General features: G+C 37.2%; 1 protein-coding gene across 6 annotated transcripts in view; it reads left to right on the top strand.

Annotated features, from left to right (window-relative positions):
• Positions 1-19,385, top strand: part of LOC149150362 (P-loop containing nucleoside triphosphate hydrolases superfamily protein) — a 310,706-nt gene that overhangs the window by 12,968 nt on the left and 278,353 nt on the right. For all 6 annotated transcript variants that reach the window (XR_016262805.1, XM_089440465.1, XM_089440464.1 and 3 more), the window contains exon 2: positions 9,426-9,519. Coding sequence is in view for 5 of the 6 variants with exons in the window: in XM_089440465.1 (XP_089296591.1) it covers positions 9,426-9,519 (94 nt within the window). In the remaining variant the exon portion in view is untranslated. The remainder of the gene's footprint in view (positions 1-9,425; positions 9,520-19,385) is intronic.

The raw sequence follows: 19,385 nt of genomic DNA, 5'->3' as shown, positions 1-19,385 counted from the left end.
CAAGTAACTTGTAAGGGCCACCCTCTCTCACACCTCTAAGAGTCCTTAGACTAGCTAGGTTAATCACTGATGGTGCATTGTTGTCCTTGAAACAAAACCCTTTAATGTATATTTGTACAAGAAATTGAAAGGAGGTTCTTCCTCAAACTAGGAACCAATAAAACATGATCCCACTCAAGAACATCACTTGAAGACATCCAAAATGAAATGGAGCTAACTCCTCTCAATTTTTTTAGTAGGCATCATTGCCACGATCCACAGTCATGCCTCCCTCTTGCTCTTGAATCTCGCTTAATAGGGACTTGTCATATGTCATGTGTCTTGAAGCTCCGCTTTCCACACATTGACAAACACCAGACACACTTTTAGAAGATAAACAAGAAGTCATAGAAAAGGTAGTGCAAAACCAATGTTGCACGAAGCGGGGACGAAATGGGAAAGTTTTTTGGAAGCAGGGACGCATAAGCGTCATTTTCCAAAAATCTAGGAAGCGAAGCGCCTCAGAAGCGTCTACTATATATATATATTTATATTTTTTTTGCATTTATATTCAAAACAAACATACCAAATACCAAATTAGTTGTAGAAGACATGAAAACATGCATATTTTTACATAAATCAAGATAGATATGGCATCCATGATTCCATTGTACAACAATGATTAATCATTCAAGCATCAACCATCTATATTCTAGCAATTACAAACATACATCAAATTTTTAAGCATATTATAAAACATAAAACATTTAAGCATATTATAAAACATAAAACATAGAGAATATTATCTAGCAAGTGAGCAACTGTCAACATTTGTCATGTCCAAAATTCAAATAATAATGTTTACAAAATAGGCCACTTGGTCACTACCAAGACAAAAAGGTTCAAATTCACAACAAGCCTACAAGTCTGATGATTAATTGTTAAAATTGTCAACTAGGGCCAAACTCCATGTGGGCCATCTTATTTATGGCAGCTCATATTTTTCTTGGATCCCTCTCATCGAGAGGTGTAGGATTGATCTAAAGATCATCCGATTCCGATAAGTATTCATGGAGTTATGAATTTATTTGCATTATAAGACAATTCGTCAAGGTCAGCCAGCAACCAAATAAACCCCACATGTGCTCAACGTTTTAGTATAAATATAGGTGGCCTTCAAGTCATTTCAACACACTTGGGAGGAGAGATCCCAAGGAATAACGTTACCTTGATCCAGAGGGCAGAAAGCCGGAACTGCCAGAACTGTTGGAAAAGCCAGAATTGCCGGAAAAGTTGGAACTGTCGGAAAAGCCGGAATTGACGGAAAAGCCGGAACTGACGGAAAAGCCGAAAGAGCCGGAAAATATGGAAAAGCCGGAAAATCCGGAAATGCTGGAATTGTCGGAACTGCCGGAAAAGCTGGAACTGCCGGGATTGCCGGGAACAACCGGAAATGCCGGAATTACCGGGAACAGCCGGAACTGCGAGAACTGCGGGGAACTGCCGAAACAGCCTGAGCATCTATCTTCGAAGGAAAGCAGCATGCAAGGGACAACTAACTAACATTGGGACAATTGTATGGTACTTAGCAGCAAATACACCAAGCATGCAATGTTACAGCTAGCATGCAAGGGACAACTAGCATGCAACAACAAGCATGCTAAGGACAACAAGCAAGCAAGGGACAACAAGCAAGCAAGGTGCAGCCAACACATAGGTCAGGATGGCAACATGGTGCAGCAATGGCACATAATGCAGTACAATGATGGGTACAGTCATGATTAATGAAGCATGATGAGATGCAGCATAGTGATGATGGGTGCAGCATGGTGTAGCGCGGTGAGATGCAGCATGATGACGAAATGCAGCACAACGATAGGTGAAGGAGTCACCTTGCAGAATTAGTTGAAACAGCATGTCTTCAACTGATCTCATGTATCATCTTCTTAGAGATGATCTATGCTCTTATCTAGATAAGTCAAAGTGTTGACTTATGATGTAAACGTACTATCTCTCTCTCTCTCTCTCTGCTGAACTATTGAAGAACATATAAGAAGAATTGATCAAGGGTTTCCCCACATTGGGGTTTGTCCCTGTGTAGCGCCACATCTTGTGTCCTCTTGTCTTGGCTTGTCTTCCGCGATTTATGTTTATGTTCTATCTGCAGTTTACTTTAATGCTGATGTGATTGCTAATCTGGAAAATATATTGAGCTAACTGTGAAAATTGAAATAAATTGCTCTAAGCATAAAACATACCTAAAATTAACATTAATCTACGACAAAAGTAGTAAATTGTGAATATATCTACTAATCTCTCCTCCTTCCACCACGAAGAGTACGTGGTGGTGGGCCTCCACGTGGTGGCAATGAAGAAGGTGCCTGTGGAAGTTGTGGGAGTGGTATTGAAACTGATGAAGACGAAGCTGTTGCTTTTGGTGTTGAACCATGGAACCTGGGATCCAAGGGACCAGATGGGGGTGGCATCTCAACTTGATCGTCATCATCTTCGAATCGCTCAAAAAATTCATACAAAAAAAACCACTAGTTAACAAAAAAATTAAAAACACGAATTAGAGAAATGCTTTATAAGCAAAATTCATACCACAATGGACATACCTGGATAAGAGTATCCTCTAATTGCAACACTCCATCCTCTAAATTGGGCTTCTCTGGATTCCTGTCCCAATCCTTAAGGTCTTTATTAGTCTTTGCATCATCACAGTAATGGGACAACAATCGCAAGTTGTAATGAACATAAACCAAGCTCTCTGCCCGATCTAAACTCAACCCGTTCCCTTTAAAACTGTGGATGAAAGAATAAGAGCTCCAACACCTCTCTGCAGAAGAAGTGTTTACCACCTGTGATAGCACCCACAATTCCAAAGTCTGTAGAAGTGGAGTAGCACCTCCATGCATGTTCCACCACTCAAGAGAAGAAAAAGTCTCTCGATCTCTAATTGTATGCATGCTCCCAAATTGACCAGTGCTAAGCGAATAGTTGCTCAACTGTCTCCGTACCCATGGCAACCTCCTCCTCATTAGGGACTAATTTACTCAATACAATGATATATTTTTTGTGAACCTCTTGATCTAGGTGTGGTTTTCTCCTGCTCCCCCCTAGATGCTGGTGTTGAAATGTTAAAATTGGCAACTAGGGCCAAACTCCACATGGGTCATCTTATTTATGGCAACTGATTTTTTTTCTTGGATTCCTCTCTCTGAGAGGTGTAGGATTGATCTAGAGATCATCCGATTCTGACATGTACAAATGAAGTTATGAATTTATTTTGATTATGGACAAATTGTCCAGGTCGGCCGACAAACTTATGTAGGCTTAGAAGCCCAACGGTCACGTCTATTCATCCTCAACGTTGCATATAAATAGAAGATGACTTAGCCTCATTTGGACACACTCATCTTCACACATCTCTCTCTCTCCTCATTGATTGGGTATGCATTTTTGGGCAGCATCTCTCTCACACGTGCAAAGGAAAGAAGGGCGAATTTTCTGTTTTGGGTGTTGATTGCGTTGACCGAATTTTAGGGACACTTTGACCAAGTGTTGACTAGCAGCATTGACCTCTTTGATTGCGATTTTTGGTGGAGAAATTCTGTCCCAACAGGCCGCATTTATGGGCATAGAAATCGAGGCATTACATTGACTTTGACCAGCGTTGACTACAGCTAGGGCTGACCGCAGGTTGACTGTTTGACCAGATTTTGACTGGGCTGATTTCAGACTATTTTGAGGGCTGATTCATCTTGCTGTTTGGAGGCCAAAGTTGACCAATTTGTTGAGGGTCAAATCTGCGCTGTTGACCAATGTTGACTTTTCTGGTTAGGGCTCTTTTGCTGCAGTTATAAATTATCAGATTTGTAAAATGTACTATCTCTCTCTGCTGAACTATTGAAGACTATAAGAAGAATTGATCAAGGGTTTCCCCACATTGGGGTTTGTCTTTGGCTGGTGCCACATCTTTTGTCCTCTTGTCTTAGCTTGTCTTCTACTGTTTATATTTATGTTCTATCTGCATTTTACTATCATGTTAATGTGATTGCTAAACTGGATATTGATATTGGGCTAACAAAGAAATTGAATTAAATTTGCTCTTAAGCATAGAACATACCATTGTTGTATAAAATTAACATGGTATCAGAGCTGAGGCGAAGACAAAGCCCAAGCAAGAGTGAAAGAGGAATCACCAAAGACAGTTGGACAAGGACAAAAGGTTCAATGGGTTTCTCATCCTACTTCCTGGTTGAAGACGAACTCCATGATAAATCTGACTATCATGGATGGAAGATGTCTCTTGATTTGACCTTGGAAGAAAAAGAAGTGATGGATTATGTGCAAGGTAAAATCCTTGAACCTCCTTCAAATGCACCGGCTGCTGCGAAGACCAAGTACAATAGGGCTGAAGTCAAAGCGAAGAAGATTATCAGGGATTCCATTGACAAGCATCTGGTGGCCTATATCTCCGAATTGAAGACCTCCAAGGAGATCTATGATAGGTTGGTCAGCATGTTCAAGGTTAGTAATGCTAATCAAATTCTATTTCTCAAGAATAAGTTGAAGGATATTAAGAAAGGTAAGGACAAGGACATTCAATCCTATTTCTTGAGGATTACTGAGATCAAGAATGATCTACTCTTGATTGGATAAATCATTCCTGACAGGGAACTCACTCTCACCACACTTGGAAGACTTCCACATGAGTGGTATGTATTTAGAACCACCATACTCAACAATGATCGAATTCCAGCATTTGAAGAATTGATGTCGAGATGCATTCAAGAAGAAACAAGAATGGTGGAGCAAGAAATGCCTTCTAATAGAAGCAACCCTACTGCATTCTCCGCTCATGCCAAGAGGAAGAACAATTTAGGTTCAAAGAAGCAAAGTCAAGGAAGACTGGGATTCAAAAATGGAAGGAAGGGAAGATGCTTTGTATGCAATAAGTTTGGCCACTATGCAATGGAGTGTCCAAATAAAAGGGACACATCGCATGATAATGATCACAATCATTCCAGGGGAAACTTCAACAACAATGATCAAAGGAATGGCAGGACCAATGGCAAAGGAAAAAGGAATGCGAGACATCAAGGAAATGGTCGACCCTCCAAGAAATCAAGGAACTCCAGGAATGAAGAATCCAATGTTGTTAACAATAAGCAAAAAGAGTACTATCTTATATCGGCCCTCTCCACTACCTTTCCTCTGGACACTTTGGGAAATTGGCTAATTGATAGTGGTGCCTCAAGGCACTTCACCGGATATAAGGAAGCCCTCTCTAATCTAATAGAAAAGGAGACAAACTTGGAGATCGTCCTTGGAGATGATGCCACCTATCCCGTGAAGGGAGTAGGGAATGTTACCCTTCAATTGAATCAAGGTAAAACTATTCATTTGCAAGAAGTACTATATCTACCTGATCTCAAGAAGAACCTGGTATCCATTTTGGCAATGGAAGACAAAGGATTCAAGGTGGACTTTATCGATGGAAAGGTACGTGTTTGGAAAAGAAATTTTAAAGATGCTTTTACTCTTGGGTTCAGGGTTGACACTTTATATCAAGTTGGAGGAAGTCCATTGGGATCCATGTCGTGCGACACATCTCTACAATCTGAACTATGGCACCAAAGGTTTGCCCATCTTCATTATAAGGTTCTACCCGATGTGAGACAGATGGTGACAAGTATGCCCGAGTTCAAAGTAGAGCATGAAGGTGTATGCTCGGGATGTGCCGAAGGAAAACTTACAAGGGGACCATTCCCCTCAAGTGATAGCAAGACCACAAACATAGTGGAAATAATCCACTCTGACATATCTGGTATGATGCCCGTAAATTCTTTGGGAGGATACTTATATTATCTTACTTTTGTGGACGATTATTCTCGCAAGACCTGGATCTACTTCTTGAAGAAGAAGGATGAAGTGTTCACCTGGTTTTGACACTTCAAAGCCTTGATTGAAAACCAATTCGACTATCTCTTTGATTATGTAGACAAAAACCTTTGTTGTTGTAGACTGCTATTGTAGACTGATCCTTTAATTTTGACAAAGCCCTTCAACTTGCTTTGATGCCCTTCTTGAAGCTGATCCTTGAGTGTCTCTTTTTGCTACCCTTCCTTTGACTTCAACACCTTAGCTCTGATTCCATGTTGAAGAATCTAGGGCAAATCAAGTTTAATATGATTCTTCTCGTCATGATCACTATTTGTGAGGTATTTTAACTTTTCTTCTTAGATGAATGTTCACTTGTTATTATTATAGTGTGTCTTCTTAGTTCATCAAATAGCTACCAAAACAAAAGAGACAAGAACACAAGATGTTGGCTTTCTTCTTGGACCAAAACCTCTCACTCTTTGAGAGGAAAACCCGCACAAAATTCTTCTTATAGAGATTCCAATTGACGAATACCAAGACCATGACCCTTAACCTATTTGGCCACTCCAAGACCAAGAGACCAATCCTCTTCTTTGTCGCTGCTGAGTTCATCATTATCATTGTTGCTTCACTGAGGTCTTCATTACTGTTGCACTATCATGGTCATCACTGAGATCACTACTGTTGCAACATTGCTGCATCTTCATAGAGATCATAACAACGAGATATTACATTGAGACATGTACATATAAGAGTGTTGCATCTAGATGATCTTCCATGAAGATCATGATTATATTTAGAAGTATGTTGAGACAGTAGATATCCTTATCACAAATATACCAAGACTTATGACAACATCTAGAAGTATGCCGAGAGAGTATCACTGAGATCCTCATCATAATAATTAAGCTAAGAACGTGACTGTGTTTTTCTTTCTTTCCTGCATTGAGATACTTATTGTTACAGCTATGCCGAGACTCGCACAACCGAGAACCGAGATTTCAAATGTATTTGAGATCTTGTACTCACTGTACCCACTGAAAATTACAATGAATCTGAGTTCCTGTACCTTACTGTACCCATCCGAAATCCTATACCTTTGTACTCATCCGAAGTTGCAGAGATGTCTGAAATTGTGTCTTTTTGTGATGACACTAGCTGCCTATAAATAGTGGTTAGCCTTGAATATAAGCCGACATGACAGTGAACCGTTGTGTCTCCTAATTTTTGGCCAACATGATTGCTTTTAATTCGATTTGCAGACCGACATGACGAAGAGGATTGTGCTTGTCATTTGGAGGGCTACTTGACATTGTTTACGATTCAAATACATTAGATACATGCCCAAGAAGGGTTCTTCAACATTTTCTTTGACTCTTTGAATTTCCTATAGCATTTCAGCACGTGCTAGACCTATGCAATGAGCAAGAAACTCATTTTTACAATTTATAAAAATAATATTTCTTTTCTTTTACAAGTACAAAGATCAAAATTACATTTATGAAGGCCGAACCTAGTTACACTTTTTTCAACAGCTATGGGGGGTGGTCCCTAAATGGAAAACTAAGTTAAAATAAATGTGAGGTTCTAAGAGAGATGTTGAAGTGAAAGTGGATTACTTTTAAGAATTATGAACAAAATATGATATGAGCAATAAAAATCATTAACGTGGTAAAACCATAAAACCAGTGCCTTAAGACAAATTGCTCAGTAGGAATAAAAGATACATTTGCTCAAAACAAATGTAGAATGCTTCCAACAATGAAAGCAAAACAATCCTGAAACGGAAACAGATGTTAACACGATAATCAATACAAGATATAAAATGCTTTCAAAATATAATCAATTCCTAAATCAAAACATATAGAGATATCTTGCAAAAGGAAAACAATTAGTGTTCTACTTGCAAAAGGAAAATGAAACAATGCTTGCCAACATAAAATATTCAATAATGACAAGTAAAATGGACAATTGCAAGTAAACTGTAAAACTATAAGATGTATTAGCATGAGATGCACTTATACTAGATTTGGATGCAATTAGTCTTGGTTATTTTTAATCTAAAATGTCTAATCTAAGTGGGAAGTCCTCCTCTTGAGTTCTTACCAAAGGGTAAAAATTGGGGTGACTGTAAGAAAGAGAGGCGAGGGCATAGAGGTGTCATTAACGATACTCGTCCCCTAAGTCTTACGAACCAACGTGTGCCTTCATTCCTACAAGGGGACAAGCCACCTTCATAACTGCAGGGTCACAATGCTTTTGCCTTACTTCGTACTAGATGGAAGAACTTTCTAAGAAAGTCTTTTTTCTATACTTTCTATCAATCAAGCTTATGCTTAGAGGTTAATTTTAGTGAAGTTTGGAAGCTTTCCTATACTAAAATGCCTAGATGAGAATGCAAATTGTGTTAATTCCCCAATTAAAATATACTTACATGCAAATGCTTCATAAATGGAAAATGAAATAGCTTGTAAAACTTTGAGAATTTAGCATATAAATGAACTCATATGTGCTTGCATGGAAAATAAGTAAATGAAGTAGATTGTTTTAAAGCTGCAATAGTTCTAATAGAATTGCTTCAAAAGCTATCAATGTGTATAATAAAAAAGTAAAACATGTCCTTGAAAGAATAATCAAACTTGCCACAATGTTGAATGCTTGCACATAAGATAAAATTTACTCAAAATTTACAAGTTGAAGCTTATGCACGTGAGAGATTTAAAATTATGAAAAATTGCATGTGGATTGAAATGAGTTAATCCTTAAGCATGAAATTAAGTGTTTAGAAGTTAAGAAAACTAGAAGCAAAAAATCAGTTAAACCATAAAAATTCCCTCATCAAATGAGGAAGGGGGATGCCATGGAAAAATTCTCAAGCTACGTCAAAACATAAATTTTATTTTATTAGTGTTTGAGATGGGTTAAAATGCTTCTAAAGGGCTGGTCATAGTATGAGAGAGATCTTTACAAAGTGCAGAAATTTAACAAGGCTAGACACTCTCTCAAGAATATACAACAACAAGCTACAAGGCTCAAAAGGCCCTTCAAAAGATAGTTGCTCCCAAAATCGCTCCTGACTTGGAACCTTCTGAAAATTGTCACTCCCCACTCTTGCTTCCGCTCCTGCTTCCAAGCAGCCTTGGTTAGCAGTGGCTGACAACCCATATTTCTTGTTGTAGTTAACTACATAGTAAATCCTGATTAGCTTACTATGGCATATTAAAATTTTAATATATTGATGCGTATTACCAAGTAATCATTACTATATATGAACCATTAACCACAGCTCTATAGCTTTTAACAAACCTAATGGTCTACCAATGTTTATCAATGGAATGGGACCCTTTCCATCCATGGATCTTTGTCACACAGATTATAAACACATGTTCACACACATAATTAATATATCAATGGCATTGAACAACTAAGGGAGAGGATTAAAGGGTTGACCTCGGCGAACTTGCCTGGATAGATAGACATAACATATTGTTGTTTGGATTCATATCTAACTAATTGATGTTGGAAGGCTTTACTGTTTTTGCTTCTTGCTGTTTCAGGGTGGAGGAGGTTGGTTTTCTGACCCCTACTGATGTGCAGATGCAGGCACTTCCAGTTCTACTCTCTGGATTGGACTGTATCCTACATGCTCAGGTGGTTAATTCTTCTTGATATTCAAGCTTTAAAGTGTCTTTCAGTGTACTTTTAAAGTTTTTCATATATGGATATCTGTAAAACGTTTGGATCTCTACATTGTTATGATCAGTTATAATCACCAGGTGATATTTTTTATTTTCCAAAATGCTGATTTTAATGGGTGAGCCTGAGTGGGGCAACATTGAAATGAACAATAAACTTTTTCTTTTTAATTGAAATAAACAATAAATTAGTTTTTGGTTCCCAGATCAAAGTTGAACTGAAATGTATGCAACTCAATTGATTTGTTCTCTTTTGATTAAATGCTTCCTTTAAGTATGAAATTGATTTAGAAGGTGAGGACAGAGGATCATTCAAAATACTCTTCTGAATCTCATTTCTCCCTTCTCTAACTTTGACTATAAGCTCACTTTCACAAAGAAATTACTTTAAAACTAAAGAACTATGGAATACATATCCCCAAGAAACCAACTAGGAACTTACCCTCATTTCAAGGGTGTTAGTTAGGGTAAACTGAATTTGTCAGATACTTGAGGCTTTGCAACAAGGGGCTCCAACAACATACTCATTAAGAGCTAAATATGTCACTTGTTGGAGTTGAACTTGGGTGGGGAGGATAAAAATCATTTTTCCCAACCACACCAACTAGACGCGATTGACTATATAAAGAAGTTACTTATGAAGTGACCAACTTTTATGAAATAAAATAAAATCCCTTTGAATTTGATTTATAAATTAAAGTTGTATGCAAAAATTGACTTAAAAAAATAACATTTTAGTTACATTATAGTAAGTCACTTATAATTTAAGTGAAATGCACTTTACAATAAAGTAATGTGAGTTGCATGAACTGTTTTAAAAAGTAACTTAATGAAAAGGAGGACTTGAACTCAAGGCCTCTTATTTAATAAAGTAACTTTCAACCAATTGAGCTAACGCAAAATATATAGCAAATGTTATGCAGGAGGATTTTTTTTTTGTTATTAAATTCATTGCCTTGAAGTGCGTGCTTACTCACAAAACCCTTGTTTTTGCTGGCCAAAAGCTTCAACATAACTGCATGCCATGCACAAATGAAATTTAGTAGAAATTCTTTTCAAAATTTTACAACACGAGGTTAGATCTCACCTAGCTTTCTTGGAAAGTGAAAGTATTTTTCTGTTTCTGGTTTGCTAAGATTACAGAGAGCACAAAGCAAAGAGCATACACAGAAAAGAAAACACTGATTTGTTTTTGATTTGCTGAGATCGTACAATGTGCTTGACATATAGCATATGCAGACTGGAAAGAGTAGCAAACTGGGATTATAAATAGAAAAACTAAAATATTAACAAAGTATAAAAAAATTTAAAAGGCCTAATGAAATTTTGTACCTTCATATTTGACAATAAAGGTCGTAGTTTGGGAAAACAAAACCTTTTTGGTGAAATGAAAAGTGTTTCCAATTGGTTGTAGCACTTTGAACACAAATGGAATAACCTACTTAGCCCTAAAATGCACATAAATAGGAGGACCAAGAAATATTTTAATGCATGCAGCGACACAGGTTCAAGATCTCAATAAAAAATGGGAGTGGGTCTCTGTGCATACTTTGATACCATGTTCGACAAAACAGGGTATTTCCACCTAGGTTAAACACCTTAGGCAATTGCTTACATAACTAGATCAAAGATCAGAACACTAGTGTTTTATGTGGTTAAAACCCTCAAAGAGGGGAATGATCCATGGCCCCAACTAACATGGTCTCTTGAGGCAAAATATTAATGCAAAAGAAAAATCTTGTACGTAAGACTTTTTCACAAATGTTCTTCATCAAATGACCCTCCATGGACGACCAATCGAGTGTCAAGGACATATCAATATAGTCATTAGCATTGAGAAGAATATGAAGTGTTGGATCATTTAATGTCTAGAACATATCATGAAATAACTACAAATGCGTACTAAAGGAACACCTTACCTAAAAGCATATTAGACCAAGTTGATCTTCATGAGCTCCTAAGTGTCTAAATATTCTAACACAAGCATCTTGAGAATAGAAACAAAGATGGTGTTGGAAATACTGAGAGGGGGGTGAATCAATATTTTCTTCCAATTGTTATTATTACCAGTTAGATTCTTCACAATCTAATCAGAGAAACGTATAAGTATAATTTTATTGAGTATAAAAGAATAAATACAATGTATGATGATTATTCCCGAGCACGAACTTGGTTTTTGATGAGGCTCCGACCTTTAGGGCTTCGACCCTATCTCATCCAAGGCACCTACCTTGAGTTTAAGAGCACCAACTCCAAGGACACCAATCCTTTTTAATAAAGAATGTAGATGGAACTTACTTGGATGTCATTGACATACTTCTTCACTGTACAATCAATTCCAAGATTGCTTATGTTGTCTTCTCTGTTCAATTTCTTTGCATTACTGTGTTGACTTCAATTTCAAGGTCATGTTGCTTCACTGTGTTTCCTTCATTACTGTGCTTCACTTTGTTCTTCAAGGCAACTATACAAAAAAAATTCTGCAAGTCTACTATGCCACTGTCCAAGTGACACTATAGTCCAGCCCTTACAATTCCGAGGAGATGATGTAACAATGTTAGTGATGAAACAATCTTGCTCTGTGCATTGTGGTGATGAAGCAACTTTGTAGAGACTACCCGAGCACTGTCTAAACAATTCTGTCACAGTCCGAGGTTGCAGACCCTGTCACAGTCCGAGGTTGCAGACCCTGCCAGAGTCCGAGGTTGCAGACGCAGTTCAGGCCCTTAATCCGCAGTAGCAAGCTGCTTCTGTCCTCAATCTTTGAGTTCACGAGTTGTGAACTCCTTTTTCCTTGTTCTCCTTGTGTCTTGGATCTCCTGTATGATCTTCACCGTATGTGTGGTAAAAAACAGAGGTCTAACCTCTTATATATACACCTATTCATCCTCACAACGAACAATCACGTCCATAACAAGCCGACATGAGTTATGGGGGTAAGGTCGGTTCATTAACCAGAATTAATTTCCGTATTAAAAAAAAATTCATATCTCTTAGAATATTTGGAGTTTCGGGGCATGTGATAGCTCATTAGAAAGCTAAAAATATGCTCTAAAATATGGCATAGGTATCATGTTCAGATGTTGCCTCTAAAGAGTGAGAAATAAGGTTTTATGAGGCTGATCAATAGATGGTGCAGAAAAATAGAGGACAGTGGAAATTCTTCATGGATGGGCTTCATGTCATCAAGGGAATCTTTCATCATTAGGATCATCAAGTGTGGTCATCAAGGTGATCATCTTGTCTTCACCAAGTGTGGTCATTCATCATGGTGCATGGTTGACACTTCTTCAATGTAGGGACACCATTATGTCCTTGATTGCCTTCTTCATCTCCTTGTCTCCTTCAACATTATTGGAGGTTTGTCATGACATCATCAAATCATCATTGGAGGTAGGGCATGTCATCATGTTTATGTCATATAGGCAATCTTCCAAGTGTAGTCCTCTTCTGGAATCTTCAAGAATATTTTCCATCCAGTCATTGCTAGATCAATGATCAACTATTGACATCAATGACAACCTAGATTAATAGATGGAGGCCTAGAAGTAAGTGAAAACTGGGCTTCGATATTCAATCAACAAAGAAACCTGCAAATAGAGAATTACGCTGATATTGCACAAGGTTAGGATTTGGTTATCCCACAATGTGTGTTTGAACTTTGAAGTTGATGTGAGTTTATGTTTTAGGATAAATTTCTATATATTGAATGGATGGCTTGCCTGTCAAAGTTATCTCATTGTTTTGATGATGAATTTGTTAATTTTTAGGGCTAGATTGTTCTTTGCTGTAGATAATTGCATTTTCAAACTTATCAACATTTTCATATAACATTTACCCCATAACATCATATCATCATTAGCAACTATGTAGAGAGAACAATAACATCACAAAGCATCAGAATAATAAAGGAACAGTAGAAGAAAAATATGCACAAAAGAGACTCCGGGATTTAGGTCAGAGACCAAGGCATAACCCCACAAGGGGGAAAACCCAATCAGATTCTTCTGCTATTAGATATTCAGCAAATGTTCAGCTGGGATACAAAGTACGTAGAGTATGAGGCACATCTTTTAATATTCAATACATAAGGCCTCTAGTAAACACATCTATCATTGTCACAAGTAACTTCTGTCAAGTATTTCTGACACCATCAACATAAGAGCACCGTATACATAGAGCACAACATATATTATTGTCATAGGAGCTCTACCAAACATCACTTTTATCCTGCCACCATAAGAGACACTGCCATCAATACTGTCATATGCAAATCTATCACTGCCCCATCTGTCATATATATTATACATCACACTGTCATATATTAATAGGTCATTTCCATGTCAAGGATACTGTTATAATTGTCACTATCAAAGAGACACTATCACATTGTCACAAAGGCACTGTCTCATTGTCATATAGATCATCGAATCACTGTCATTAAGGTCACTACCTTACTGTAAGCAAGGTCACTGTTACACTGTCACAGTGTCACTGTATTGTCAAGGTTATCAAGAACACCAATATATATATATATATAACTGCCATATCAGATGTCGCTGACATATAAAACATTGTTACGCATCTAAGTCATTGTAGTTATATTGTCATGTAATTCGATGCATAGAAGTCTAGCCATAGTAAGTCTAGCGATGCCCAACGATGTCACTATGAGTCCAAGCAATGTTATTGTGAGTCTAGCATTGCCCAACGATGTCACATATAGTGATGCGATGCCAGTGTACGAACCAGAAAGCGATCCATTGTATAATGTTGAGCGATGTCACATATATGATGCCACGTATACTGATGCAATGCCACAGATATGATGCCACGTATACTGATGCAATACCACAATGTGAGCCAAAAAGCGATCCACTGTATAATGTTGAATGGTGTCATAGATATGATGCCATGTATAATGATGTGATGCCACAATGCGAGCTAGAAAGCGATCCACTATATAATGTTTAGCGATGTCACATATATGATGCCATGTATAGTGATGCGATGCCACAGTGCAAGCCAAAAAGCGATCCACTTTATAATGTTGAGCGATGTCAAAGTTATGGTTCCATATATAGTGATGTGATGCCATAATGCGATCCAGAAAGCGATCCATTGTATAATGTATGTGAGTTGCTAAGAGCCGCTGCGGCTGTAGTATGGAAGAACGAGCCACATAGAAATATAAACAGGCCATTGTAATGTGGGCCACAACAAGTTATTATGGAATGCGAGCCTCTAATGAGTATAGCGAACCATAAGAGTATGCGTGCCTTTGTTGATCCATAAAGAATAGATTCGAGCCACACAGATAGGAAAGCGAAGCACAAAGAGGTATACAAACCACTAAAGCCCGAACTGAACTGATCCAAATGGGAGGATAGATGCCCTTTTTATAGTTGATCGATCATATGAAGGGACATGTCCCTTGGGGCAAGTCGACTTGAGGCCGACTTGTAATCTTTTGGAGGGAATTTCGACTTTGCTCTAGAATGATATTAAATATAAATTTTCCATGTGCCTTAATGAGAGCTTGCCCCAAATTGATTTGCCATATTAATTAATAATAATATTTTCCTCCATCCAATTTGATTTCTTCTTTGGGGGAAGATGGGCTTTCCTTTGGGGCAGTAGGGTTTCCCCTTTGGGGAAATTCATTCCGAAGATGCCCAAATTTTAATAGAATTGTGATAAAAGTTTAGCCTCAAGGGTTAGTTCACTTGGTCGAGTCCTTGTCGTTAAAACACCTTTGCTATTGAGAGGTCACAGGTTCAATTTTCCCGACACTCCGGGTCAGGCTCCGTAGTTGAGCCGACAAAAAGTGATCCCTTTGGGTGGATCTACCAGGTACAATTATTTCGTGGGGAATTGTGATAAAAGTTTGGAACACTGACAAGAATAATGGATACTACAAAAGTTTCAAAAGACTCACAATGGACCTATCTATCAGTTAATCAAATAATGAATATAAACTATAAGGTAGAGTTTGATCAAAACAAATGACTAATCAAAGATAAATACAGCTATGATGTGGTAGAAAAATGGGTTAAACAATGCAATGTTAATTTAATGTAAGTGTTAAAGTGATGTTATAAAGTTAGAAATGAAGTTATATTTAGTATTAACACATGGCATTTTAGCATTATTGTAACGAAGAGATTAGGTGAGTCGTTCCTAATGAGAGTAACAAAACTTGCTTGATATATGGAGTGTGAATATGGTTACCAAATTCACTTTGCATAAGTAGATATCAAGGTTATTGCAATAATGTGAAAGCACATTATGATCTACAAGACCTTTTGATCTATCTATGGAGACATTCAGGGTTTCATAGAGTTTATCACCTTTTACACATTGAGTTCTATTAGATTTGGAGGACTTGATATTTTAGCAGTTCTCCTATTTTCTAGGGGCTAGAGTTCTAGGGATTGCATCTTAGAGTAAGTTAATTATTCTTGGTCCTTGTGAGTTCATGGTTCTAATGAACTATTTTTGGGTGACATGTAAGGTGTTTCATGAAACTGTTATTTTTAGTTGTTAGAGTTACAGGGCTTGCATGTTGAATTAGATCACATACACGTGTTTCTTGTATGGAGATGAATCTAACAGGGCTAATTTCATTGCCGTTTGAGCAAACATTATTTTTAGCAATGTTGATTTTTAGACATGCTATTTATAATAAGTGTTGGCATAGAAATGAACTCCATATTTTGAGACTTGTATTTTTTAGGAGGTGGAACTACTATTTTTAGCAAGTCTATATTTGGTAGGTGTAGAGGCAACATGATGGTTCCATTGGTAATTGTTTATTTGTTGTTGAGTTCTAGTTTAGATAGAGGATGGGTGGTTTTGTCGTCAATAAGTAGTAGATGTATCATAATAATGATAATAACCTAATTTTAAGGTCATAACCAAGCTAGAAAACAAATTAGTGTATTAGACCCCCTTGTTTGTAGGACAAGGGACTTGCCTCCTCGCAACGATTTCACTGCTAAAGTCTATAGAGGTGTACATACTCTACCCCCGTTTGATTTGAACCTGTGAACACTTGGATTGCTATTTTCAAGTTGAGTATTGACTTAGGATAAATTTTCTAAGAGTAATTAGGGCGCATGTGTTGAGGGAGTTTTTCATGCACACATATATACCTAACATACTATTCTTGGCCTAGAGAGGGAGTGCTCCACTTAAAGAAGGTTTGTTGCTATATTTAAACAACTTTTCCATTTTACAAAATCCCATCTGCCATGCTAATTATGACAAGGAGACTTGCTATTAGATATCTTTATTCCTAGACCATGTATTTGCTTATTTTTAGAAGACTCCCATTTAGAGATTTTCCCCACTTCTATTCTTGGCTATGCATGCAATATACCTTTAATGGATAATTTGTTAGACATTTATTTTCGGCATGCATATAATTATTTGCAAGGAGCAAAGGTAAAATTTATGGAGGAGTGCCTTAGTGAGGCACTATTAGCTTGTTTTGTAATTATTAATGAAAATCAATGGTTTTAGAAGACGTAGATATACAACGGCTTGATAAATAGTCAAGCATCTTGAGAATATAAACAAAGATGGAGGTCTAGAACTAAGTGAAAATTAGGCTTTGTATTAGATCAACAAAGGAACCTACGAATAGAGCATCAAGCAACCATCACACAAAGTTAGGATTTGGTTATCCCACAAAGTGTGTTTGAAGTCGACATGAGTTGCAAGTTTAGGAAACATTGCTTGCATAATATTGATGGATTCTCTCTCAAAACTGACTCATTGTTTTGATGATGAATCAGGATAAAAGTTTGGCATAATAACAAGAAAATTGGACATTGCAGTAGTTACAGAAGAATCAGAATGAACCTATCTATCAATTAATCAAATGATGAATACAAATTATAAGGTAGAGTTTGATCAAAACGAATGACCAATCAAAGATAAATACAATTGCGAAGGGGTAACAAAATGTGTTAAACATTGTAATGTTAATTTAATATAGTGTATAAAGCTAGAATATAAAGTTATATGTAGTATTAAGACATGGCATGTTGTCATTATTGTAGGAAAGATATTAGGTGAGTAGTTCTTGTTACCCACCAAAAGTGGGTGACCCCTAGGAGAAACTTTTCTCCTATCATCTCCGTTGAAATTTGGCAGCTCAGGGAGAAATTCCCTCCTTAGGGAAGCCATTCTCAGCCTAAGGAGATCCTTCTAGCCTTTGGAAGAATTTAATTTGCATATGGGAAAATTATTACATTAATGTGAAACCTTGTCATCACAAAAGGTACAAGTCAGTATGGAGGAGGAAATTCGACCCCCAAGACCACATACAAATAGACATCATTTGGCACCACTTGGAGGCATCATCTCACATTCATTTCATATTCTCTTGGTTCAATTAGCTCTAAAAACTACATGATCGAGTTCACACGTGCGGAGGAGAGAGAGGCACTTCTGTTGACCAGTGTTGACTTGGAAGAGTTTGACTTCGTTTGACTTGTTTTTTGATCTGTTTTGGGAGGCTGAGTTGAATGGCACTTTGACCGAAGTTTTGTGGGCATTTGACTACATTTGACTGCAGATTTGAGCAGGCTTTGACCGCAGAATTTCTCTCTCCTTTGATCGAGAATTTTGTCACTATTTTGATTGGGTTTGACTGAGCAAAAGAGGCTATATTGTTTGAATGTTTGACCGAACTGTTTGGGAGCTGATTTGACTGTTGACCAGGTTTGGTAAGGGCTGCATTGACTGCTATTGACTTTGACCAGAAATTGCAGATTTGAAATTTGACCAGATTTGACTTTTATGCTTTGATTTGGTTGGATATTAGATTATTGTTTGGGATAGTCAAGGATTTGACCTTTCACTGATTGTTGATGTACTTGGACTATGTATCTCTCTGCTGAACATTTGATGACAATCTAATAGAAGAAGAATTTGGAAAGGGTTTCCCCCCTTGGGGTTTTTCCCTGGTCTTTGACCAAATCTCTGTGTCTCTATTGTTCTTGGTTGTCTTCTATTGTGATGAATTAGATATAATTCTATAGTGATGAATTATATATAAAAAACATAAAAACATGGATTGAACCATTCTCCTTTATCTTTCATTTTCATCCTTTTACTTAAATTTTTAACATTACCATGAAATGACTCAGGATGTTTGAGAGTGGTTCTGACCTCATTAGATTTCATATGGAGAAAGTAGAATTTTAGATCTCACTCAAAATCCAACAGACTAATAATTTTTTCAATATTTCAGGATTGGGGGGATTGCAATGTCTCCATTGAATTTTGTCATGTACTAGGGTATGGAACTTGTATTTAATCAAGAGCACCAAGCCTTCTATGCAGAGGAGACTCCCAATAATCAAGAACACCTAAGGTACTAGGGTATGGAACTTGTATTTTATTAGGAGCACCAAGGTCGTTTGACTATGCAGGAGGAGACTCCCAATAAAGCACGAGACTAGAAATTAAAAATTTCTTGTGGCAAGAGGGTCAAGCAGTAGGTAATAGATTTAGTTGTCTTTTCTAGTTTCTAGTACTTTTTATAACTATTGACTCTTTCATATTTATTATGGTATTTTTTGTAAACAATATATGACAATTTTAGTTTGAAGTTTGAAGTTGGCATTTATAATTCGTTGGTAATGAATTATGAATATGATGCTTTGTGAAAGTTGAAAGTTGAAACATTTCATTTCATGTTAGAAATTCTTTGTTATCATTTGGTTTCTTGGTAATGGTAATGGTTACAAGTACAAATTACAACTTTTGTGATCAATGATGATAAATGTTATATAACGAATTATGAAAGCT

Source organism: Pinus tabuliformis, chromosome 9 (assembly GCF_031772625.1).
Source record: "Pinus tabuliformis cultivar Carrire ecotype Pingquan chromosome 9, CPIR1, whole genome shotgun sequence".
Taxonomy (NCBI): domain Eukaryota; kingdom Viridiplantae; phylum Streptophyta; class Pinopsida; order Pinales; family Pinaceae; genus Pinus; species Pinus tabuliformis.
Note: the sequence above shows the minus strand (reverse complement) of the source record. Positions and strands in the feature narration are given on the sequence as shown.